The 25381-nt window shown below is 46.7% G+C and overlaps 1 protein-coding gene across 9 annotated transcripts in view; it reads right to left on the bottom strand.

The window, feature by feature from the left end:
- The window catches only part of TLN2 (talin 2), a 440089-nt gene that overhangs the window by 18332 nt on the left and 396376 nt on the right, over positions 1 to 25381 (bottom strand). For all 9 annotated transcript variants that reach the window (XM_073211939.1, XM_073211935.1, XM_073211941.1 and 6 more), the window contains 9 exons: positions 24026 to 24172; positions 19650 to 19816; positions 18557 to 18740; positions 15056 to 15181; positions 14733 to 14849; positions 13349 to 13534; positions 9275 to 9382; positions 1736 to 1841; positions 748 to 872 (listed from right to left, as the gene is read on the bottom strand). In XM_073211939.1, the coding sequence (XP_073068040.1) occupies positions 748 to 872; positions 1736 to 1841; positions 9275 to 9382; positions 13349 to 13534; positions 14733 to 14849; positions 15056 to 15181; positions 18557 to 18740; positions 19650 to 19816; positions 24026 to 24172 (1266 nt within the window). The remainder of the gene's footprint in view (positions 1 to 747; positions 873 to 1735; positions 1842 to 9274; positions 9383 to 13348; positions 13535 to 14732; positions 14850 to 15055; positions 15182 to 18556; positions 18741 to 19649; positions 19817 to 24025; positions 24173 to 25381) is intronic.

Here is a 25381-nt window from a genome sequence, read left to right as displayed (position 1 = left end):
AGTTTACAAGTACCAGCAGGGGTTCAAACACAAAGAAAAAGAGGCCTCCTCTGGTTCTTGCATCTTGCCATGAAGGACAACCACGGGCTAGGATGGGAGGTTACGGCTTCTTAATAGGATTGGGCCTTGCCCCTGGAGAGCACCAGCTGACCGTCCTTTCCTGGAATAACTGTCCTTCTTACTGCCCAATCTTAAAGTATGTCCTCTTAACATATACTGGTCTTAAGTTCTAAATATTTATCTAGATGACAAAGATGGAGGAAACATACCAGTCAACAACAGTCTCCAGCACACACTGAAAGACTCTACCATTGGGTCCACTTTGAGGTTCACAGTTGCCTTCTATTAATTTTAAGGAAAGAAAACACAATATTGCTATTTTTCTGGAAGGCATTATGGAAACCAGAGAATTGGAGGATGACAACGTCACATCCATTCACAGGGATTTTCTATAGGAAACATCGAACACCTACTTTATATATAATGGAAGTAGGTCAGGATTGTAAGTGCCCGGGTTCTTCCTCCAGATATTCCAAAGTTTTATTCTGGATGGGTAACTTGAAAGACCCACTATGGGTTTTTTCCATACCCTGTAAAAAGGTGCTGGGCAGGAAGAGCAGGTATGCAGCTGGCTGGTCTAGCCTCAGGGGAGGAGAGAAGCTCCCTGCGGCACACCTAGCTCCATGTCACAGCCACCCACCAGAAGACCTAGGGACGTCGGACAAGCAGCCACACACGGACACTCACTTTTGGTTTTGCTCTTGGCTTCAGTTGCTCTAACTTCTTAGCAGCAGCCTCAATGGATGCTGCAGCCCCCAGTAATTCTGTTTCTGCAATGACGGTTGGGTCTTCTGGATCCACCCACTCTGTTCCTAAAATCAGTCCAAAGAGGGTCATTCTTGGTAGCTGCAGACCGTAGGGCACTGGCTTCATCACAAACAGTATCTGGCTTTGCATGCAGGGAAGCTCCGCAGTCCTGTGAGCTGCACTGCCCTGAGGGCGCTTCTCTCTAGATCTCACAGAGAGCAGCTGGGTGCAGGTGACTCTTGTCTGATCCTGGTTTTCTAAATCAGTTGTGTATCCAGCCCTACACAGGAGCTGTCATCAGACAGCTTCAAAAACCAAGATCTTATGGACCAAGGCCAGCTTGATCCTTCCTCTGATTTCTAACTTAAAGCTCATGAATACAAGTAGGTGTCCTCAGGAGACTTGAAACCATGCAGACCACACAGAGACTTGCCATTCTTGTCTCCTGAGAACTGAGGAATAGCCATTTACCTCAGTTCAAACAATGGGAAATTGGGGAGAGAACCTTTCCCTGGCCAGCTGATTGCTTCTATGTAACCATGGTGGGGTGCACAAACAATGTACCAAAATAGCACTGTTTCTAAACAGGAAATATATTATTTGAATGAAAATAAATACTCACATGAATGAAAACACAAGTAAAAAAAAATGGCAAAAATGCCTAAAAGAGAAGTGAGTTCTAGATGGATTATGCCATTAAAGTAAAAGTACTTAATACAAGGACTGGAGAAAAGACTTACTTCAGGTGGATATTATTTTTTAAATCTAATGATTAGCATTGCTTTAAAAAACACAAGTACCTCAGTGTATTCCTTCTGACTGAGTTTGCCAAGAAAGGTCTTGTATTGGCTGCTCATGCTCTCTGCTCGTTTCTCTGCACTGGCGCCGCCGCGGAGCCCCATAGATGACATGAAAGAATCCAGCTTACCTTTCATGGCTTCTGCTGCCTGGATGAGCTCAGTCACGGCGCCAGCGACTCTCTTGGAGAACGCAGCCAGCTGGTGCTTGAGTTCCGGAGTTGGTTTCTGAAGAATCTATAGGTGAAGAACAAGTCAGACACACGAGGAAGACGGTGGGAAGCCACTGGGACAGGAAGCACACTCTCACTGGTGGGTGTGGGCAGAGAGAGACATCCTGGTTTAAGCTGCCACTCAGTCACCAAGTAACTTCAGATACTTGAGGAAAAGCATGTTAAGGCTCTCTGGCCTTCAGTTTCTTCATGTGAAAAATGAATTGGGCGCCAGGGGTTTCTGTAAGGCCCCTTCTGACATATTTCCCCACATAAGGGAGATGAAGTCCCTATTTCTACTTTTATTTGTACAGAAAACAAATATATGCACATGAAAATTGCCCGAAGTGTAAGAACATTCTGAGTGAACATGAAAGCCTGAGGCCACAAGCTAACTGGTGCTGTGACAAAACAAATGTGGCACCAGAAGAAATGTGTGATTCAGGTGAGGTCTTGGAGCCAAAAACCCCCAAGAGGGCAACCACCAATTTATCAGGAAGCCTGTTCCTAAAAAAAAACACCAATCAAGTTGTAGAGTTTTGACTGCAAGCTCTCCTCCAAGAGTCCTAAGGATTTTCCTTCTTTGGAACTAGTTCAAAGGATTTTCAAATTTGTCCTCACTTTTTGTTTTTTACGATATTAAAAAAGATGTAGGAAATCTAACCCTGAATCTAAAGGACAGCCTCAGTCATTCAAGAATGGAACTAAGAAATGGGATGAATGTGCCTCACCATCCTCTGCCATGGATTTACATTCTGACTTATACCATCTTGTTCCTTCCTAATTTTCAAATTCCTCTTCCGACATGCTTTTCTGCATCTCTTTCGCATATTTCACAGTGGCAATGTCCAGATTTAGAAAAGCTTTCCTCATTCAGGAGGAAAGCACAGCTGTTGTCTCTCTGGGCAGTTCTGGAGTCTCTGAGCAAGGGGCAAAGCATGGGCTTTGGGATTGGACAAACCTGTTTTCAAGCCTGGTTTTACCTGCCACTGGTCTGTGAAACAGGGAAGATTACTGACCCCTCACAACTGTTTTCTCATTTGTAAAATGGGTAATTTCTACTCCTCAGGACTGGCATAATGATCAAATGGAATAGCGCATGAGCGGTATCTTGCACAATGCCTGGAACACAATAGGCAGTCATTAAATGTTAATTCTCTTCTGGGTGTCCCATACCCTTTTGCACCTGCACAGGTAGTGTACTCTTTCTTGGGAGTCTGGAAAAGACATCCTTTGGACCCCAAAAACTATAAAAAAATACTGGTAAAAAACCTGGGGTTGGGGGAGTTAATGGGGTTACATTTTGACCAGCCCCAGACATACCAGTGCATAGAAGACATGTTATGCATATGAACTGATTAGTCAAAGATTTTTGAGTATCATTTTACATGAATCTGTCCCCATATAAAGTGTTCATGGATTAGAAGACAGTTAAGAAGATGTTATCCCCAAGTCTCCCAACGATTCCAATCAAAATTCCAACAAGATTTTTTTAAAAAGAAGATATTGACAAGCTGATCCTAAGATGTATATGAAAGGCAAAGGACCTAGAATATCTAAAACTATTTTGAAAAAGGACAAAGTTGAAAGTCTTAAACCACCTGATTTCAAGATTCATTATAAAGTTGTAGAAGTAATCAAGACAACATGATAGTGGTACATAGAGGTTAATGGAAAATAATTCAGAACTAGATTTACACATACGGTCAACCCAATTTCATTAAAGGTTGAAACGGCACCTTTAATTCAGTGGGAACAGAATAATTTTCTTTTTTTTTACAAATGGTGCTGGAACAATTGGATAGCCATATGTAAGAAAATGAACCTTGACCCTTTCCCCACATCATATGCATAAATTAACTAGAAATAGAGTATAAACCTAAATGTAAGAATTAAAACTACATAGAAGAAAACAGGAAAATAATCTTAGTGATCTTGGATTTGGGAAAGACTCTTAAATACAGGACAAAACACATAACTTATGCTTTAAAAAGTTAATAAACATGAACTTGAAAGTTTATGCCTTAGAACTTTAAAAACAGTATGCTAAGTGAAAGAAGCCAATCACAAAAGACCTCATGCTGTATGATTCTCATCTATGTGAACAGTGCAGAACGGGCAAATCTATAAGGCAGGACAGAGATTAGTGTTTGCCTAGGGCTTGGAGTGGGAGTGAAGGGAACGAGCAATGACTGCTGAAGGGCATGAGGTTTCTTTCTGGGGTGATGAAGGCGTTACATTATGGTGATAGCTGCAGAACTCTGTAAATACAGTAAAAACCGGTGAATTGTATGTCTTAAATGGGTAACTTTTGTCATATGTTAATTTTACCTCAATAAGGCTGTTAAGCAAGAAGAGCATTAACCTGGCATGTAGATGGAGGGACAACAGGAAGTCGGTGAAGGGTAGCAGAATACGCCACCCCAAAATACGTGCCTCTTCGGCATAAGGAATTTTTTGAGCTGATTATTATGAGAAACAGCAGGCATAACAGCCACTCTGAAAACAGAGAAGTTACCCTTTGAAAGGGAAATTTACATTTATCCAGGAATCTATTGGCAAGGGTGTCTCCCTCTCTAGATCAGGAAGACAAGGTTGACTCTAAGTCAGAAGAAAATCTTATTAATGAGAAAAGCACTAATTTAAAACTGCTTAACAACCTTACCCTTGTTTGCCAGGCTTTTCCGAGTAACTTCCTATGACTGGCCATCCCCCACACCCCCCCACACACCTTTAGCTGCAGATGGTATTTAAGCTGGTTGCTTAGGCCACCTCGATAGTTACTATTTCCTTCCCTGGGTATCTCCCATATATTCACGAGGTACACTACATGTTTCCTCTTCTGCTTTTTTCTCTTCTTAATCTGTCTTATTACATGAGATCTTTGGCAAGAATTCAGAGGGTAGAAGGAAAATCCTATAAATAGCTGATGACCTTTACAAACATTCAGTTCACTCTAAATGTTTAATATATAAGATAGACAATACATTTTTTTACTTTTCTATTTATTTGAGTCCTATCTGCTCAATTTCCCCCTTAACACTCTGCAGCACTGTCATTTTTAAAAAAATAATACACATTTGTCTCTACCATTGTTATGAAAATGAAGACAAGCCACACCCCTAAGAGGAACTATTTGCAGAAAATATATCTGACAAAGAACTTGTATCTGGAAAGTAGAATTCTGAAAGTTCAATAAGACAAGAAACCCAATAAAAAACGGGCAAAAGATGCTGAACAGACAATTCATCAAAGACAACATACAAGAGGCAAACAGGTACATAAAAAAAGAAGCACAACAATGTAAATTCAAACCACAGTGAGATCAGTATACCCACTAGAATGGCTAAAATTAAAAAGAATGATCATTAGCCAGGATCTGGAGCAACCCAAACTCTCATATACTGCTGGTGGAAAAGGAAAATAGTAGAACCACTTAAAGAAAAAGTTTGGTGGTTACCTAAAAAAGTTAAAAATATACCTACCCTATGATATAAATATTCCACTTCCAGGTCTCTAGCCAAGAGAATGGACACATACAGGAACAAAGACTTGTATATAGAATGTTTTTTGCAGCTTTATTTGTGATAATCAAAATGTGGAAATAACCCAGATGCCCATCACCAGGTGCATAGGCAGTTATGGGTTACCCATTCAATGGAATGTTACTAAGCCACAAAAGGGGACAAATGATTGATACACACCCGGATAGCACCGAAAATAGTAATGTTGAGTGGAAGCAGCCAGACAAAAAGGAGTACACCCTATATGATTCCATTTATGTACAAGTCTAGAAAATGCAAACATATCTCTAATAAAAGCAGACCAGTGGTTATTTGGGAAATTTTTAGGACTAATGGATATATACATTATTTTGATTGTGGTGATGCTTTCAGAGATATACTCAGATATCAATATCCAAATGGCACATTTTAAATGTGTTTATTGTATGTTAGTTATGCTTCAATAAAGCTGGAAAAAAAAGTTAAGGGTGTGGTGGGAGATATTCACTTAAATTATCACAGTGAAGTTATTAAAGATTGTCTTTAAAAGAAGAGCATTGATGGAGAGAGAACCGCTTCTGTACGCACTGTGGCTCTAAGAAGGGAATGGCCCTATGGTAAAGGACCTTATTTAGATAAGTCAGGAGGAAAGGTGTTCTATTTTTAATCTGCTATTAAGTCAACATGATTTTTAATCACACACAAGAGATAGAACCAAATTAAAGTTCTGCTAGTGGAAGCAAGGGTAATTTTAACCCTGTCAGAGATCTCATACTGTTGCTTAGCAGCAATATTGAACTGTGACTCCTGCAGAGGCTAAGTGCCTGCCTCTTGCCCTGAAGGTGCAAGTCCTCTGTAACAAACCAGCAGACAGCCAATACAGGACAACACTGCTCAACTGGGCATGTCCAAAGCTTCATAAAGCAGTTCCCAGGGCATCAGGGAAAGGGCTCAGCCTGGACTAGATTTTGTTTGTTGATTGCTAACTGGATTCTCCAAAGAAAAGGATTCCCCAAGCAGGGATCATTGATTTTTGGAGTCTCGAAATTCCAAAAGGCATTTGGGTCTGGGAACCCTTTTAAGAGCTAAAGGAACACTTTGTGTATATGTGCTGATGTTTCTTTGATGAGGCTAAGAGGAGGCAGGAACGGGCTTTCAGCTCAAAGGAGCCCAAGATCCATGGAAGGTTAAGAATGTTAAAATCATGACAGTTATTTGTACCTAGATAGAGAAAAAAAGAGAATGGGATTGTTAAGGGATACAAAATTATTGTTGATGTATTTCTTTAAGAATAAAAGTATAACAGAGTGCAAAAGCTTGATATCTCTGCCTTCACATTATATCTGTCGCTTCAGCTGCTTTAATTTCTGTGTCAAAAAGCTTATGTTCAGCCCTGCAGCCCTGCACGTAGGCTTGTTAACCATCAAAAGGAATTTCGCTCATGGCTTAAGATTGATGCAACTAACCCCTCACCAGAAACTCGCCTGCCCTGAGGAGATAAAGACGTATGTACAAAGAGGACAAATGGACTGTCAAGGACTTACAGGAACGTCACAGCCAGACTCACGTCAATGAAATGCCTGCAGTTAACTAATCAAGGACAAGGAGTTTCACGACCCTCCTCAGACCCTTGCTGACATCCACGTGTCTGAGTCCATCGTTACCTCCTGACCTCACATGCTCCCCACTCCCTGAATATAAAATAAGCTTGAAATTCACCCTCAGATGGTTCTTTACAACATTAATCTGCCATCTTCTCTGTCTGCTGGCTGTCTGAATAAAGTTACTTTCCTTGACCCAATACCTTATCTCTCAACTTACTGGCATATTGTGTAGTGAGTGGCATGAGGTTGGACTTGATAACCCAAGGCTCTGAACCAAATAGGACAAAATATTTATTAACAAAATTAGCCCCTTAGAGATAGTGGGCACCTGGATGTTGATATGGTTTTCTATGTTTTTAAACATTTTTCTAAACTAAAACTAAAATATACAAACTAGCCAAAACAGCTTAAGAATCCTTGGCTCTAAGACATTCGAACTGGATGAGCTCAAGTAGCACAACTTTCTCATTTTCATGTGCCTAAATTTAAGAAAAGCAGCCTGCCAAGGAGGTTCCCTACTTCTCTGTACCACCTGAAAGCGACCTCAGTTTATTTCCATAAATGGCTGGTCACCTCTCCAAACCTGAGTTTCTATTTTTCTCTTTACCCTTTTGTAAAAATGAGACAACTACCTGGCTTTTCCTCAGCTTTCAGGAATCTTACAAATTCTCTATGAGCAATTAAGACAAGAGGCCAACTTTTCAAGTGACCAGGAGGACTCTCCTAAGATCTCTGGTTGCAGTTCTGATTTAGGTGGACTTTCCTTTCAGAATTAACACTGTGGTCATCCAGCGACCATGTGGTCTTCGCATGAGGACCAAGAACGAGGAGGAGGGCGGGATGGGATGGTGTGTGAAAATCTCTATTTTAATTGCTTTTTAAATTCACCACCCTCAAGCAGCCAATCTTAGCATTCTTTTCTTCTACGCTGAAGATAATTTTAACATAAATCTGATGTCTTCTCTACATTGACAATTTGGCTTTCATTTCTTGATTCAGTCTCAAAGTGCCCTTAGTACTGAACACTAGTTTCCATGTTTGTGCATTTCCATTTTCCTCATTTCTCCACTGCTGTAGCCTCAGCAGTCTTGCGGCCTGTGGGCCCTAAGTGTGGAAAAACCTTCCTTGAGGTTAGTTAGCCCCATGTTCACCCAGATTTCTTTCAAGTCTATTTTGGAGAAGGAGTCAGGGCTAATAATGTGAAATGTGAACTTATTTTTAGCTTACTTTTGTATTGGCCACAGTTACCTGGGTGAAGAATGAAGTAATGCTGCCTTAGAAGACCTAAAACACTCAACATCAAAGGTAATTTCAGTTGAAGGAGAAGGCAGTGACATGCTAGAATGAGCACAGTGCTGGGAACAGTATGTGGATGCAGTCTCAGGTCTGTCGCTAGCAGCTGTGTGACCTCAACCAAGGAACCAAACTTCTCTGGTCTTGGGTCAATCCTTTGCCCTGCTTGCCTTGCATGGTTGCAGAATGAGAAAAATTCCAGTGCCCAGTAAGTGAACAGTTGACATTTCTCTAGGTACATGGGGTATGCATCTGAAAGCAACCTGCTGGATTTTTTATATTTTTAAGTTTAGGAAGAAGCAAAGGCTTTGATTAGGGGGTCAGAGAGACATCATCAATTCTCTGAAAGTGTCTCTAACTCCTGAACACACTCTCAGGCCTGCCCCAGAACTCCCTTAATTCTGGGTGGCTCCTGGGACTACAGAGGGATGGATGCACATTGAAAATGTTTCTTAGTTGCCCAAAGTTTGCCTTGCGGATGTGGGGAACCAAGCCGCCCTAGGGACTGGGAGTCAGGGCAAGCCCTAGGCTCCTGTGGGCAATGCCCCTGGCCCCACGCCATACACCCTGCTGGGCCTTCCCCATCAGCCTTCTTGCTCAGCTCCAAGTGGGCACCCAGGCTGGAGGAAGGCCATCAGAGGAAGGGAAGTGTTATTCTTGGTGTGATCTAAGCCATTCATTCAAGGACTGGAGGAAGTCACAAGAGGCTAGTAGGTCGCCTGTAGCACTGATGATGTTTCTAACGAGTCATAGAGGCTGCTGGGGCTCTTCCAGAAGCATTCCCTGTCTATCACTGCAAGACGGACTGGGGTCTTCCTAACACTCTCAGAGGTGGCTCTGCCGGTCCTGCCCTCTTCCATGTTAGTCTAGTCTCTTTGGTGCAACGAGAGAGCTGGGCTCTCCTGGATTCACTTGCACCTACTTCCAGACTCCACTTGCACCTCTGTGCTGGAGCAGTACCAGGTGGAAGAGCTCTATGAGGGGTTTTCTTGAGGAAAGGATGGTCTGCACCTGAGTTAGGCCTTCCCCACCCTGGCCAGGCCCATGCCCGTCCTCACCACCAACACATGCTCGAGAAGGTCCAGGTAGCCGAGAGCGCACTCCGTCCCGTACCGCAAGGCTCTGGAGCGCACCTCCTCGCTGACATCAGGGTGGAAGGATGCTTGCTGGAGAGAGAAGGAACACTGACAGCTTAAAACAGGAAGAGACAGCTGGGGAGTGCGCCAGTGGGGTCACCTGGCCAGCACTGCTGAGTAGCCCTGGGCCTAGAGGCAGGAGACTGCGGTTCTGGGATTCCCTCTGCCTTACCCTCCGGGACCTCCCTGAGGAACCTTCCCTGACTCCCTGGTTAGACCAGGTGGTCCCCTCCACAGTCTCCTGCTCCCTCACACCTGTCTCCACAGCAGGTTGCCTGCAAGTTCTGTCTTGCCTTTTTTGGTGCCCTGGGGCCAGACAAAAGCAAGTGAATCTGGCCCCCCTTTCCCTCCTTTCTTTTCCTGCTGCCCCTTACTCCAACCTTTTATTGAAATGTAAGAAATTCCACATGCACTAAAAACGTTCAATTAAGATTTATGACTAGAGCTTACAACAGGAGACGTACTGTCCTAGAGCCAGCCTGCTTCTATTCAGCAACGCGAGGAGTCCTGGAGACCTGTCTCTGTTCACAGGCTAATCGCGACCAGGTCCTCACTCCATGGCCTGACCACACTGCAGCCATGAGTCTCCCAAGCAGGGCCCTTTGGCTCCTGGGAAACTTCAGATAGCAGGCTCCCCAGTACCCTCAGAGGCGCCATAAATAACTCATCCCACATTACACATGTCGAGATAAGCAGACCAGGACGTGCGGTTAACACAGCATCTTGCACTTTTTTCTTGCACTTGTGACCTGCTGACTTGAGTCATTCACGATATATCATGGGGTTGCTCGATTAACTACAAAATGCCCAGTTTCATTTGAATTTCAGATAAACAATGAAAAAATTTTAGCATTAAGCATAGGACACCCTATTTTTTATTTGCTAAATCCAGCAACCCTACCATTTAGCCTTTCTTCCTTCTACAGCCTCAGTCTGAGAAGAATTTGAGGGGGCTTACAAAAAATAGATAAAAGAGAAAACTGTAAATAAATCACAAATCAGGACACACATGAATCACACATTAGGATGAAAGGTCAAGGTGGAAGGGGAATAGTGACCAGTCTCCACATCTCTGCTGCTTAAGCCACTCTCCCTAGGACCGGTGGGAGCTGATGGGAACTGTGGGCTTTCCCCTTGCCTGATCCCCCAAACTGCTGGAAGGAGCGGGGATAATTCCAGTGGCCGGCGCCTGTCATCTATGAGCTGGTGGCTCTGGGAGAGCAATCCGGCAATACTTAAAATGTCATACCATTTGACCCACTAATTCTCCTTCTGGAAGTCTTGCATAGAAAAAACAGATATGCCCAAAAATGTTTGCAGTAAAGTTTATGGTTAAAAAAAAAAAATTCAGATGACCTAGATAACTGATAATAGGGGAAAGATTATGTTCATTAAGAGAGTATTTTGTGGTCATTAAAGATCAGTTATTCTGACTCATAACAACATAGGATAGCCCTAAAACATTAGTTGTAATAGTAGATCTAAAATTGTATCCAGTGTAGACATATGCACATGAAAGTCTGACCAGAAAGAAGGAGATACTGGAATTAACTTAAGGTGTAGGGAAGTCCTTGTGTCCACCCGAGCAATTTGTGTAATCATCTCTTTTTGATCAAATGAACCCGTATGTACCTTAACTGCGTTTCCATTTTGCCCTGGCTGCCCTGCTCAGCTCCAAAGATGGTGCTCAATACGGCCACTTGGCCCTCTGCTTGGTGCATAAGGGTTCTTTCTTGATCTACCACTCGGCATGCCTGGTTTTCTGTAGATTCCTTATTGATTATCCCTTCTGGCAAGATACCTTATTTTCTTTCTTCAAGGAATGAAATGTAAATGCCAGTAAGTCGTCCCAGTAAGTTCTATCCTAGCAGGAGTCTCAGGGCTCAGCAGTGACACTTGTCATCAGGTCTGGCTTCGGCATGTGAAGCTTCTGGCTGTTACTTTGTCCTGCAAAGTCAGGATGTCCTGACCCAGGGCAGGATGAGAGAGAGGAGCAGGGGCAGAGCAAAAGGCCCCTGTACTTAAGCCTTACCCGCCTCCCCTGAGAACAGGGGTGCATGGGTTAGGAAGAGACTTGGAAATCTGAGCTTCCATCTCCACCTTAACTTAATTTCTCCTTTTCATTTCATGTCTATAGCATGGAGACCAGACACCTGTCCCTCATCAACTACAGTGACCTTGAGCTGCAGCTGGGAGGCCAAGGGCAGCAGAAACAGACTGGACCTGAAATCGGAAGAGCTGGTTTCAGTTCTGCTTCTAACAGTAAAACAGCTACGTGACCCTGGCCATGCCACCTCATCTCTCCACATCTGTTTCAAAATTCATCACAGTAAAATAATTCCCTTTGCCGGGGGCCATCAGGAGAGAAATTGGGGACCAACAGAGGGGAGGCTTAGAACCCCACCCCCCGTGTTTTGAGAGAAATCTTCTGCATCCGTGGATGTTTTGTTGCCCTTGTCTAGCTTGGATTAATACTTAGTCTACAGGCACAGACCTGATCATCTACATTTGCCCTCTTACAGCACTAAACTATGTTTTCTACCTTTATCTTGCATCTACCTACCACTTCAACATTTTATTTAAAAAAATAATAATAATAATAATAAGGGAGAAATGTGGGATTCACATATAAATCAAGTATAAAAATCAAACGAATAATCAAAAAGATAATAATAATTTCCTTTGCCATTCATCCAGGATGAAATGACGGAATATACACGACAGCCTTCCCAAACTATGAGGTGTGCTGCATGCACCCCACAGTGGCATTCAGGCCATATCTTGCTAGGTAAAGACTATTCTCTGGTTGAGGCTGTAACCTCTTGGGAGTTTATCACTTCTGACAGAGCAGATTCCATTAAGCACATTGAAAGTGCAAACACTTGAGGTTTTAGGAGAGCGTCTGGTCCATCACCGGTGGTCCTTCATGAAAGTGGCCCCACCACCTTGTACCCTCTTCTCCCTGTCCACGTTCTACCCTCCCTCCTACCCAGGAGACAGTAAGTTGTCTCACTAGGAAGTGATTGTCTCCCATGCCAGGCCCTTGCACGCCCACTCAGCCTGGCTGCCTTAGCTTCCCTGTGCGCCATTTACTCCAGCTCATCCTGCCCCTCCTAAGGAACCTGAGAAGCCATCAGCTGCACCTTGCATCAGCTCCCCGGACAACTGACTTCACCACAAAGGACAGCTCTGTACCCTCAGGCCCCAGGCTACTGTAGCTGCTTTCCAACTTCTGAGGTTCACCCCCACCGGCTCACCCTGGCAAGGGGCTACTGGCCAATCACTGATCAGAAATCAGAGTTCCTGGGAGAAAGGCTGGGGTGGGAGTGCTCAGTGGGAGACAGCAGGGTGGGGGGTTCCTATGGCTCACCTTCCTAATAGATAGGAAATAAAGTGAAGCTCACAGAGCTCAGGTCTCCCAGCCCCCTTATCAAGCACAGGCTCAGGGGAGCTGCCCTGGTTGTCCACCCCAAGATCAGAGGAGCTTCTCCAAGGTGTCGGCACAGACAGCAAAAGGGCAGGTCCCCCACATTGTTTTGTTCTGGCAGCTCATCTCCTCAGCTGATTGTGGCCGTGTGTTTCCTAGCACAGAGTGGCCGACCTACAAGGGCAGGAAGGGGTGCAGGCCAAAGAGGGTGCAGTTTTCACTTGGGGGGGCCTGAACCAAAATGCCACAGTCCCTCTTTACTAGTGGCAGGAGAGCTCTACCACACCTCTGTCAGAAGGTGTCCTGCCTATTTAGGAAGCTCTGAGAGGGAAAGGAGTGAGTTGAGTCACCAGGCTGACTCCATCCCATCTTGGACATAAAACTGTCCTAGCAAGTCATTTCCCACGGGCTGGTGCGCACACAGCTTCAGCATGTATTTTATTGCAAAGTTTAAGGAGCTGAGCTGCTCCTTTCTCTGCATGGCCAGCCTCTCCCTTCTCCAAACTAAACCAAACAACTCAATCATGACAGCACTATCTATCCAGCCAAAGCAACGCCAAGGTCTTTACCTTGCAGGCCGTCAACATATCTGACACGGCTTTCCGGCTTAGATTGGCGGTGGCGATCACATCCTCCTGTCTGCAGGAGTTCCCAGCTGCCACGGCTTTGGCTGTTGCCATGGTGATGCCTTTTGTCATCCTTATCGATTCTTCAGGTGATGATGTCTTTTCAGGTACCTCTTTTGACTGGAACACCTGGAAGTTATAAATAGGAGGTAAAAAACAAACAAAAACAAAACAAAAAGGGGAAGGACAACCGTAATTTATTCTTCCCTGACCAGACTTCAGCTCAGAATCTGAAAACTGAGCCACAGACAGGAAGAAACCATCAAATGGCAGGAAATTAGAAATTTAATTTCAGTACAATAACATCACTCCTGCTTTCAGGATGCTGGCATGGATAAGCCTCGCACACCTGTGCTCAGCATTCAGGGGAACAGGATGGTGAGGGAGACCTGTCTGTAGCATTAACCCATTCGTCTGCAGAAGCTGACACTCAGTATTTGCAAACTAGCCCAGGGGAGGTATTGAGCAGCTTCCCAGTTTTCTCGCCCCGTCCCTGCTGGTGCTTGGGCAGTTCCCAGAACCCCACAGCCCCAGTGCTGGTGCTGGGGCAGGACTGCCCTACATGTGTCACTCTGGACTCACCTCCCTGTCTTTAAGAGGGTGTGGGGCTGGGGGAAACGAAGCATTCTTTTTCTTCTATTCTTAGCGTGTCTTACAAATATAACTGCATAATTGTGTGGAGGCGTTCATGTCAAGCATGCCACAGTGACACTGCGAATTATTCAACAACATGCACACACTTTAGAGAAGCTGAAATAAATTAACTATGGCAAATGAATATCCCACTTTAAAGTTCCGCCTGTCAGTCAAGCCAACCATTTCTGCCTCAAGCCTGTCTGTCTTGTCTAACATGAGTGGTGCCCTGGCTGTGTGCTGTATGTGCGTCATCTCTGCGCACAAGGGCTCCCAACCAGTTGGGGCTGCTCCGTTTTCAGCCCTAGGCAGCCATGTTTCAGCAGGGCAGTCTGCCCTGTGGCAGAAGGGAGGACCCAGCCAGCATCCCCATCACATGCCAGCCAGTGTCAAACACTACCATCCCATTAAAAATGGACAGCTGCCCTCTGCTGCCAGGACCATCCCTGAACAATACCCGTGCACAGCCTGCCACCCCAACGTGGCCCTCGTGGCATGTGCTCCTTTGGAAACATCTCATGTCCACCGAAACAAATAGCCTGGGTCAGTTCTAAACCACACTGTTATACCTAGGTTGGCCATGTGTCTATCATTTCCCAGAAAACCTCCAAATTTCTGAAAATCTCAGAGAAGTTTGCAGTGGGGTCAGCCTCTTAGTATGGGTGCCTAAGGGAGAGGACTGTTGGCTCCTTACCGTGAGCTCCTGCTTCATGTATTCAATTGTGGCCTCAAGGGCCCGTGTGCCCCGTGTGGCCTCATCCTCCACCGCCTTCACAGTCTTGAGGAGGGAGGTGACATTGGTCACCATCACCTGCAGAGGAAGAGGCCGAGAGAGAACAGGGAGGGTACTGAGGTCCAATCCCTACTCCTGTGAGTTCCGGATCTAATGCCGTGGAGGAAAACCAACTCTCTTTAAGTGGAAAGGCGCACAGACACACATTCTCCCGACAGTCCTGTGTGTGCCTCTCTCCAGCGTTCCCTCCTGCATGCCTGCCCCCAGCTGGGGCTCCACTCTACCTTGGCAGCCCCTTTAAGCTGGTACATGGAGGGGTCGTCTGCGGGCTTGCTGGCAGCTCCCTTGGTAGCACTGATGAGATCTGAAAGGGCCTTGGCCACGTCTTTGACGGCATTGATCAGCACCACCTGAAAGAGAGCACATGGCCCGGTGAACAGGCCCCAGCCCTAGTCCCTGGGTGCTCCACAGAGAGCACGCAGCCCAAGAACAGGGTGGTGGGGCGAGTCGGTTTGGGAGGCAGGTCTCCAAATCAGCAGCCCTGAAGTCTGCAGCGAGGCAGAATCCTCAGGAGCCACCCCTGAAGGTCCTGATGCAGAAGTCTGGGTGTAGATCCAGCAGCCAGACCTAAAGAAGCTCCCCAAGGGAAGCTGACGCCAAGCCAGAATGCAGACCCAGTATATTTAGCCTGTTCAAACACTCCAGAGGGCAGCTCTGCTGACAAGTTCCCTGAGAGAGGATGCCAGCAGCTAAGCAGATGCCTGAGAGGCAACGGCACTCACCTGGGCCCTGAACTGGTGACCAGATAACCAGAAACACTGAGAACAACATGCAGGCCTCATACCCTGGCCTGCGTGACCGCCAAGGCAGCCTCCCGCACCTCCAGCTTTGGCTGGCAGGACTCTCTGACTCCTTAACGTGCTACAGGCACATGGGTCTTTCTTCCCCACTGGAAATCCAAACTCCTTCCTACTTCAGGGCCTCTGCCCCTGCTCTTCTCTCTGCCTGGAGCCCAGGTCTTGTCATCATTCAGGTCTCTGCTCAAAGACCTTTCCTGAGCAGCCTAGCTACAGGCCTCCCCCACTAACTCCATCACTTTACCCCACTGATAGCACTTGCCAGCACATGGAACTACCGTGCTATTCATTTACTTATACACCGTTGCCTCCCCCTCAATCTCCACCCCAGTTCGGATGTTAGCTCTGGGAGGGCCGGCCTGGACTTCTATTGTGTGGTACTAGAACAGGACCTGGCACACCACAGACACTTGGTGAATATGCATGGAATGGATGAATACACAAGTATGTTTCCATGTAATACTGGATAATACTTCTGAGGCCTGGCGCACAGTGTTTGTAAGAACTGGGGGGTACCCATTCCCCTCCACCAGGCCACCCAAACCTAGGTCATCAGAGCCCAGCATCTTCACTCTTGTAAATGGACGGAGACCAAAGCCATCTTTTCAGCATGCTGGACTCGGAATCTGAGAATTACACGGTATCAGGGACTACGCTGAAGTTTTCTCAGACCAGCAGCCACAGTAACTCCTACTTCTATAATAATAACAACTCCCCCTTACAGAGGGCGGTGTTTCACGTGCTGAGCCAAGCACACTATGCATTATCTCATTTAACTGAGGGCGGTGTTCCACGTGCTGAACCAAGCACACTATGCATTATCTCATTTAACCTTCCTGACTGCTCTTTAAAGCGGGGACTACAATGCTCATGTCCATGCTCCCAGAGCCTGGCTGAGGCGGCGCTGGGACTGACTCCGGTCAGTGTGAGCCCAAGGGCTGTGGTCCCAACCTCCACACTACATTAGGCTCTGCGGCTCTGGCTCCCCATGTACAACTGGGATTAGCGGTGCGGCCCTGGCCATCTCCCTGCCCTGCTGTGAGCAGGAAGTGGGGGTGGGGCGGGGGACATCAGTGAAAACATACTGGGAACTCTAGTCCCAGAGAGCCACACTGTGACTCACAGCCTCCTGCCCCCTCCCACCCTTGCCCTCTCCATCGCTGGCCTGCTCAATCCCAGGGCGCATGGAACCTCTGCCAACCTCTGAAGCCACAGGGAAGGCCACTCTGTGACGGCTCGTGTGGGACGGCTGACGTGTGTGGACCTGACACTGACTCCTGTGATCGCAGTGGGGAGGGTAGAGACACAACATGGAGGCACAGAGTGAAGGGGTGCTGCCGGCTCCTGCTTTCACTGTCCTGTCCCTGGCCACGGGATGACTGCCCAGCAAGTGGGGACATTTTGTGTGGGGATATTTTCCACCAGAGGTCTCATTAGAAGCTGGGCTTTAGGGCATCTAGACCATTTGGGAGTTAAGTCTCTAAGTAATTCAGTACATTTCTCTGTGTTCAAAGATTTTAAGTCTTCTCCTGTTCATCCCTGACTTCTCCTAGAGCTGAGCCAGGCTTGGAGCCGGCTGATGTGTTTTCAAGCTTTTCCTTTTTCTGTGGGGGTAAGAAAAATACTGCAGGCAGGGATTTCTGGGAATGCTCTGCATTCCAGAGACCAGCCAATCTGAGTTCTGATGCTATCAAAGAGAAATGTAGCTGAAGGGCTGAAACAGCAACATTCAGAACGTTTCCTCATGGAGCTCTGCTCCACTGGAGGATGTCAGGAAGGGAAGGCTCATGGCTGCTCTGATGCAAAGCCGGTGGCCTTGTATTAACCAGAAAGGAGCTGTCATCATCCAGACACTGGAGAGGAGGGGGTTTCTATCCAGTTTCGTCCAAATAGGCCCAACAGACTGAGTTACTGAGTGTGGTTTAAGCAACGAAGCTGAATGTTTACCATTTGATGGTACTGGGATTGAAAGAATGGAGGGATTTTTTTAAAGTTTTGTACCCAGGAATGGTCCTGGTTAGCTCTTAGTTTAACAACAGCTGAACATCTCTTTGTGGGAACTGGAGCTGTATTAAATGCTTAAGTTTGAAAGATTAATAAACCACGGTCACTGTCCTCAAAGAGCTGATGGTCCGGGCAGGGAGACCAAGGAACAGGCAGATAACTTCAGCTGCAATTGCTAAATCTGAAGCAGAGCCCTTCCTGCCCCTCAGTTCCTCTCTCCTCCCCTTCAGAACCAAACTTCTCAGCGGGGTGTCCCTACACGGTGGCCTCCTTTTCTCACCCTCCAACAGCTCTTGCTGTTTGTATGAAGAGCCCTTCCTGAGGCACCTCTCTCTTCCTACTGGTGATTCCTCAGCTCTGCCGTGAACCCCCGCTTCTCTCGCTCTGTGCTCAGCTCTTCCGGGCCGTGGTCCCTGTCTATAGGGCTACACACCCTGCACCCAGGCAGGCTCATGCCCACTCATCAGTTCTACCTGCATGTCTCCCCAGCACTTCCGATTCAACGTGCCCTGAACTGAACTCATCTTCACGTCCTGGCCCAAGCCAGCTCCCCATCCACAGAGTTCCAGCATATACGGAGCAACCATCCACTCACTCATCTGGCCTGAAACGTGGAGGTATCCTGGCCTCCTCCCTTTCCCTTATCTCCAAAGGCTCACGGTGCTCAGTCGTCCACGAGGCCTGGCCGAGATTGTATACATTCCTCCCAAATCTGTCAGTGTGTTTCCATCCCCACGGCCGCCACCAATGTCCACGCCACTATCTTGCCTAGACAACTGCTTCCTACCAGTGGCCAAACCAAAGACACGTGCACATATTATTTAGTTCAAAAGTTCCTATTTGCCTTGGCTTCTTCCGAGGCCTGGTGCACAGTGCTTGTGGGAACCTGGCGGGGCCCATTCCCCTCCACCAGGCCACCCATACCTGGGTCTCCGGGTCATCAGAGCCCAGGCTGGCTGCCCCCAGCTTGACCACCTCGGCGAGCTGGGTGATGGTGGCTGCTGAGGACTGTGCTGCCTGGGCCAGCTTGTCTGGAGTGGATGCGGCCCCTGACACCAGCAATTTTGTGTCTTCCACTAAGGCCTTGGCTGTCTTCAGAATGTTTTCCCTGAGAAAGGGGAGAGGGCAGAAGGGAGGGGGAAAGACAAAGGGCAAAACTTTCTGTTAAAGGGCTTCGAAGGAGAAGGGAGATATGTTCCCCCCCCTTGTCAGGGCACTCTCAGCTTCTGCATAGGATAATTGGGAGAACCGAGGAAAGTCAGCCCACTATTCATAGTCAATTGATAGTAAAACTTCAATTAAAGACTCAGGCCCCCAGGATTGGTCCCCTTCTCCCCAGCCCTGCAGCTAAATGAGAAGCTGGCCTCTTTCCTGTGGTCCCCACTATCCCTGAAAATACTTTATAGCTGCACGAAACTGTGACGACACATGGGTCAGGGGACTCCGCCTAGGACATCGGAGCTCAAGGGTCAGTGTTCCGCAAGGGGTGACTGAGTACTGGGAATCTTCTCCCTAACGTAGTCCTGGGACTGAAGAGAGTAGGAAAGGTGCCAGATGCCTGGAGAGAATATGGGGGATCTCTAGCAGCAAATGGAGACTGCAGCGCCAGCTTCCAGGAGTCAGGCTTTGGAGAGCCAGCCTGGGAGGGACCTGAAGCAGCCTGAAGCCCCATCCCCTGTTTAGCTAATAGCTAAACATGCCTGCCCCATCCACTCTGAGTCTCACTGGGGCTGGTGAGCAAATAAGAGGCACAGCTTTTTAGCTTGGAAAGTAAAAGATCAAAAAGCAGTCCTCCAGTGGAACAGGTTGGATTTAGGCTGGACCACGACTCTGTGTTTACAACTGGCAGAAGAGGCTTATTTTGATGACGCAGTTCATTTTTCCCCACCTGCACACCTTGTTGAAATCCAAGTGGGTAACTATCTTTCAGGCTCCTGAGCAGCATCTCCACATTTCATCAGGGCAGCCTGAACCTCTCTCCACCCAAGAGACCCCAGGAGAGCCTCCTCTCCCATACCTGTGGTCTGCGAAGGTCTCATTGTTCTCTGCATTCAGGGTCCCTGCAGTTGCGAACATGATGGTGGTGTCCAGGTCGGCGATGATCCCGGACACGGCAGTGGCAGCTGTGATACATGCCTGGGTGCCTTTGTTCCCGGCCTGCAGTGCTGACAGCACCAAGGACACCTGTAGGCAGAGAGCGAATGTCAGGGAGAGTGAAGAAATGGAGAAATTTAACCCTAAGGTTTGAAGACTCAAAAAACACTAAGAAAAAAACCCCCCACAAAAACCGAAGAGAAGGGAACTCTTCCAAACTCATTTTATGAAGCCAAAATTACCCTGATACTCAACCAGACAATGATACCACAAGAAAGAAAATTATAGGCCAATATACCTTATGGACACACATGCGAAATACTTATCAAAATATCAGCAAACCAAACTCAACAGTGAAAGGATCACACACCATGATCAAGCAGGATTTATTCCAGGGATGTTTTAACATCTGCAAATCAGTCAATGTGATACACCACATTAATAAAATGAAGGATAAGAAAATCATATCTGAATAGATGTAAAAAAACATTTGACAAAATTTAACATCTATTCATGATAAAAACCCTCACAAAGGCATGGAAAGAATATAGCTCAACACAATAAAGGCTATCTATGACAAGCCCACAGCCTAACATCATACTCAATAGTGAAAAGCTGAAAGATTTTCCTCTAAGATCAGGAATAAAACAAGGGTGCCCACTCTTGCCACTTGTATTCAACATAGTACTAGAAATCCTAGCCAGAGTAATTAAGCAAGAAAAAGAAATAAAAGGCATCCAAATCAGAAAGGAAGAAACAGAACTGTCACTATTTGCAGATGACATGATTGTATACATAGAAAACTCTGAAGACGCCACCAAAAAATTTAGAATAAATAAATTCAGTAAAATTGCAGGATACGAAACCAATATACAGAAGTATGTTGCATTTCTATATACCAATAATGAACTATCAGAAAGAAAAATTAGTAAGACAGTCCACTCACAACTGCATGAAAAAGGAATACCTAGCAATAAAATTAAACCAAGGAAGTGAAAGACCTATACTCAAACTTGCGACATGAAGGAAACTGAAGCGGACACACATGGGAAGACACACCATGATCATGAATTGGAGGAACGCTGTTAAAATGTCCACACTGTCCAAAGCAATCTACAGATTCAATGCAGTCCCTATCAAAATTCCAAAGGCATTTTTCACAGAACTAGAACAAACAATCCTAACATTTATATGGAACCACAAAAGATCCCAAATAGCCAAAGCAATTTTGAGAAAGAGACATCATGCTCCCTGGTTTCAGACTATACTATGAAACTGCAATAATCAAACCAGTTTGAATACCAGTGTTGCCATTTGCTGGCTCTATGACTGTGGGCGGGCCGGTCCAGCTCCGTCTGTTTCCTCACCTGTAAAATGGGGCTATGACTTCTTCCCTATCAGTCTTGTTGGGAGGAACAAGTGGGGAAAAGAAGGTATGTGAAGTGCCTAGCATGACACTTACACATAATAAGTGTTCACTAGAGGGCAGACAGTATTATTTACTTATGATTATGTTTCTGAAACCACAAAGAGAGATAAAGGACTAGGCATCTGTGAAAGGTGTAGCCATTTCTGCCGACTCGGATCAGGTTTTCTGCAGAACAGCCCTCTGCTAACACTCATCACTCCTTCCCTTGGCTGCCCCTTGACTGGAAATTCTTCACAGTGAACCCAGAGGGTATCTATGAATGTAACCTCTCTACCCATAACATTCACTTGAGTCATTGCCCAACCCTGAGTAATAACCCGAGTGACCTGGGGTCCCAGCACATTGGGTAAGGTGTTCACTCCAGTGTCTTCTGTGTCCGAAACCATCTGCTGCTACCTACCACCCCTGTTACTCCCTCACTGTTCCTAGAAATATTTTCCTGTAATACAAACCTGACCCCACCACACCCCTGTGAACAATTCTCTCTTGGCTGTGGAGAGGAACTGAGCTCTCTTTACAGCCAAGTTCAACTTGTCTTATCTCCCACCACATTTCTGTCACATCAGCCAGCTCCATACTTCTACAAACATCCCCTGCTCCCCTCCCCTGTGCCCATTATAAGTCGCTCTCTTCCTGAAATGCCCCTCTCTCCTTTTCTCGGGTCACTGACCTACTCATCCTGCAAAAGCCAGCTCCAAATCCCCACTAGGATGTCTCCGTGACTCTCCTCTTCCAGAGGTGGCTGTACCCCTCAGATTCCACAGCACAGCTCTCCCTGCCCTCGTGATGGCCCTTACCAAAGGTTAAAATAGCACATGTCCAACTAGCATCTGGAGGTTCTTTGAAGCCAGGAGCTGCTCTGCATGCAAATGCCACCATCTCCAACTATGGCTGATTCAAAGAGGAGTCTGATAATGTTTTGTGAATGCATTTTTATAAAAACACACTGACCAGGACAGGGGAGTTACAGCATTAGCAAGAGGCACAGAGCCCATTTCCTGAGCCTCTGCCATGTCCCAAGACCAGCCTACAAGGAACTGTTTAACTTCCTCATTGGCCTGATCCACCCTGCCCAGGCTAAACATCCCACCAGGAAACGATGAGTCAGACTGGCACAGAGCTTGCCTGGTAACGAAGTCCAGGTTTTACAAAGAACTCACAGAGGACAGGTGACAGAGGCCAAGACAAATCACCAGGAGGGCCGTTCTCAGTCAGGTTGAAAGAAGAGTCTAGAAACAGTGTCCTGTCTACTGCAAAATGTATGCAAGTCAGTAGGTGGTTACTGAACATCTACCAGTCACTGGGGAAGAAGAACACGAAGGTGAATAAGGGGGCCATAGATGGTGGGAAGTTACACACACAGCCAAGACACACAGGGAAAGCATACCAGGTGGAGGTTAGAAGGACAGGGACATGTAGCAAGAAACCACTGAAACGGCTAGTTGCTCTGAATGAGCCAACTCCCTGCCTTTGATCCTTCTCCATGTGTCCTGAATCAGGGATCCTTGCTGGAAGCAGCGGTAGAATGGAGACCAGCTTGGAAGACCACGTTGCTTGGCCACACTGGCCAACATCATGAAGCCTGGACTCCCCTCCCCAACTCCTTCATGCTCCTATTACAAGGTCTTCTTCTGGGGAACTTGGCAAGAGTAACTTCAACAAGGAAGGGCTTTGAAAGGAGGGAGAATGCCTTCCTCTAGCTGAGAGATTTATTTCCCCCTCCTGCGGAGTCCAGGGAGGCCTGGACAGGGCTGTGGGCTGTAGGAGACAGCCAGACCATTGCTCGGCCTCAGTGAGGGGTCATGTACAGAGCAGCCTCTGTAGCTCCAGCTTCCAGGTGAGGGGTCCCCCGCCAACCCCTCAAATCCTCTCACCAAGCTTCTAAACAGTGCAGAGCTCTATGTTCTGTGGACCCAAGTGAAACAGAGGGCAGAGCCAGCAAAGCAGGATGCTTCAGCCTGCACTTTAAGTGGCCTGTGAAACAGCAGCCCTGCGAAGTGACTCAGAAAAAATAAGCAAAGCAAAAGATTAACATACTTGGAAGAAGAAAGAGCTACTGGGAAGGAAGGGGCCTTTAGAATGGTGCATTGTTAACCAGGGAAAACTTCCCAGGAGAGTGTGTTGGAGGACAATTTACAGAGAATAGCAGCTGACATTTATTAAGTGTTGACCTGTGTGTCTGGCACCATACCAAGCACTTTTATACATATCACGGCACTTAATCCTCACAACCCTATGGACCAGGAATTAATTTCCCTCATCTTAGAGATGAGGACATCAAGGCTGGGAAGGGTGAAGTAGCTTAGCTGAGATCCGAGAGCCCATTCATTGCACACAATTCCCTCTACAGCTGCCAGTCAGTCAGAAAACATCAGGCAGGTTCCTGCTCTACCACCTGGGGGCCACACGACTCTGGGCGAGGCGCTTAGCCCTCCCTCACTTCTCTGACCTGTTTGGGAGTAAAGAGGTTGCAAGAAAGGAGCTCTGGGTTTTCTTACTCAGTTCTCAGCACTTGGAAGCCTCCCCGAGAGGGAAGCTCAGGGGGAAAAGGGGTGCAGGGAGAGGCTCCTGGTGCTCACCTCAGCTCCGATGTGCTCGGACTCGCCTGTCCTGTAAGGTGGACTGGCTGGGCTCTGACCTGCATGGGACAGTCCCTCTCCTGCTCTCAACTTCTCAGGGCCTAGAGATCTCCCCCCAGCTCCTGGTGTGCCCTGACCCTAGGGGACCCTGGGTGGGAGAGAAAGCAACCAGACCCGGGCTAGCTGGATTGTTTTTTGGCTTAGTTTTCCACCTTTGTCCCAGGTCACAGCGGGTCACCGTGAGCCAGTGTGGTTCCCACAGCTGTGTCCACCCCAGGGGCTGTTCCTTACCTTCTCCGTGACTGCGCGGGCACACTCAATGAGCTCCCTCTTGGTGTAGCTGTCCGTGGGGCATACCTGGAGGGCCCCTGCCTTCTGCACGAGGAAGATGCAGCCATGGCCCAGGTCCTGCACACGTGTGCGAATCTGGAAGCCGATCTGCAGAGGCAAACCCAGAGTGGGTAAGGAGCAGCTTGATGGACTCGGCCATCGAGGTCTTTTCCCTACGTGGAAAATTTCTCCTGTGTCCTATGGGAGCCTGGCTAGGAAAATTCCACTGCTATTGGGAGCCTGTGCTTGGTGAAGTATGGAATTTAGTTGATTTTGCTTCCCTTTTTAGAGACTATAAAATGCCCACAGCACCTAGTAAGCAAGCCTGCATCTCATCATCCTAGCACGATGCCTTCCTGGTACTTGTTACCTTTTCTGCTGTACTGCTTATCTGTACTCGAGCCACATGATAATGCTAATTTGATGAACTCTCTGAGATAATTGTTATTCATTCAACAAGTGTTTACTGAACCCCTATTGTGTGTCAGGGCCTCTTCTAAGCAGGTGATGCATTTAATTTCATTTGTCCCTCACAACGACCTTAGAAGGTAATTAGAAGTTCAAAATGTGTAGCTTCAGCATGAGGCATATTTTAATGCATTCAGATTCTCGCCAAGTTGGTATGTTTACCAACCGGAACACCCCCTTCCTCAACTGTACCCCATGTTGACAGCAACCACGCTGAGGCCAAGTTTCCTCTAACAGGTCAGGTTGAGGTACATTTTTAGAGCTAAAGGCTCAGCAGGCACGCATTCTTTTAATGACCCCCAGGTTGTGTGATTATAAGAGGTACTTTGCCTAAAGAAGTCGAATCACGGTGGATAAGCTGCCAGCTGTCTCTTTAACGTGTAATAAATTCCAACTCCACCTCCCAAAGTCTGTATTCATCTGGCTGCTTCACATCAATTTTCATTCTGGTCTGATCAATAGAGCAGCCATAAACAACCTGCCCTCCAGCCTAGGTAAGCAACTAAACACAAAACAAAAAAGTAACTTTAAGATATAGTTAATATGTGTTATTTTCAAGAATCCACAATAGTAAGAAGCTATGGTTTATTCTTCCAGCATATGCCGAGAATAGTTACTAAAAGACCTCGGTATTGTAACACTGGGCAATGTGGGCCACCTGGACACCATCTTATAGGATCATCCTGTTAGTCAGATTCAAGGAAGGGTGTCTGTAGGGAGTGAATGGGCTATAAATGTTAACTCCATTATGGAGACACATGCTGCATTTAGGGAAACACCCATTAACCCTTAAAGGCCCAAAGGATGTGTAAGTCCGTTTAATAGAAAATTTTCCTGATCCAGAAAGAT

The sequence above is a fragment of the Manis javanica genome, chromosome 8 (genome assembly GCF_040802235.1).
Source record: "Manis javanica isolate MJ-LG chromosome 8, MJ_LKY, whole genome shotgun sequence".
NCBI lineage: Eukaryota > Metazoa > Chordata > Mammalia > Pholidota > Manidae > Manis > Manis javanica.
Note: the sequence above shows the minus strand (reverse complement) of the source record. Positions and strands in the feature narration are given on the sequence as shown.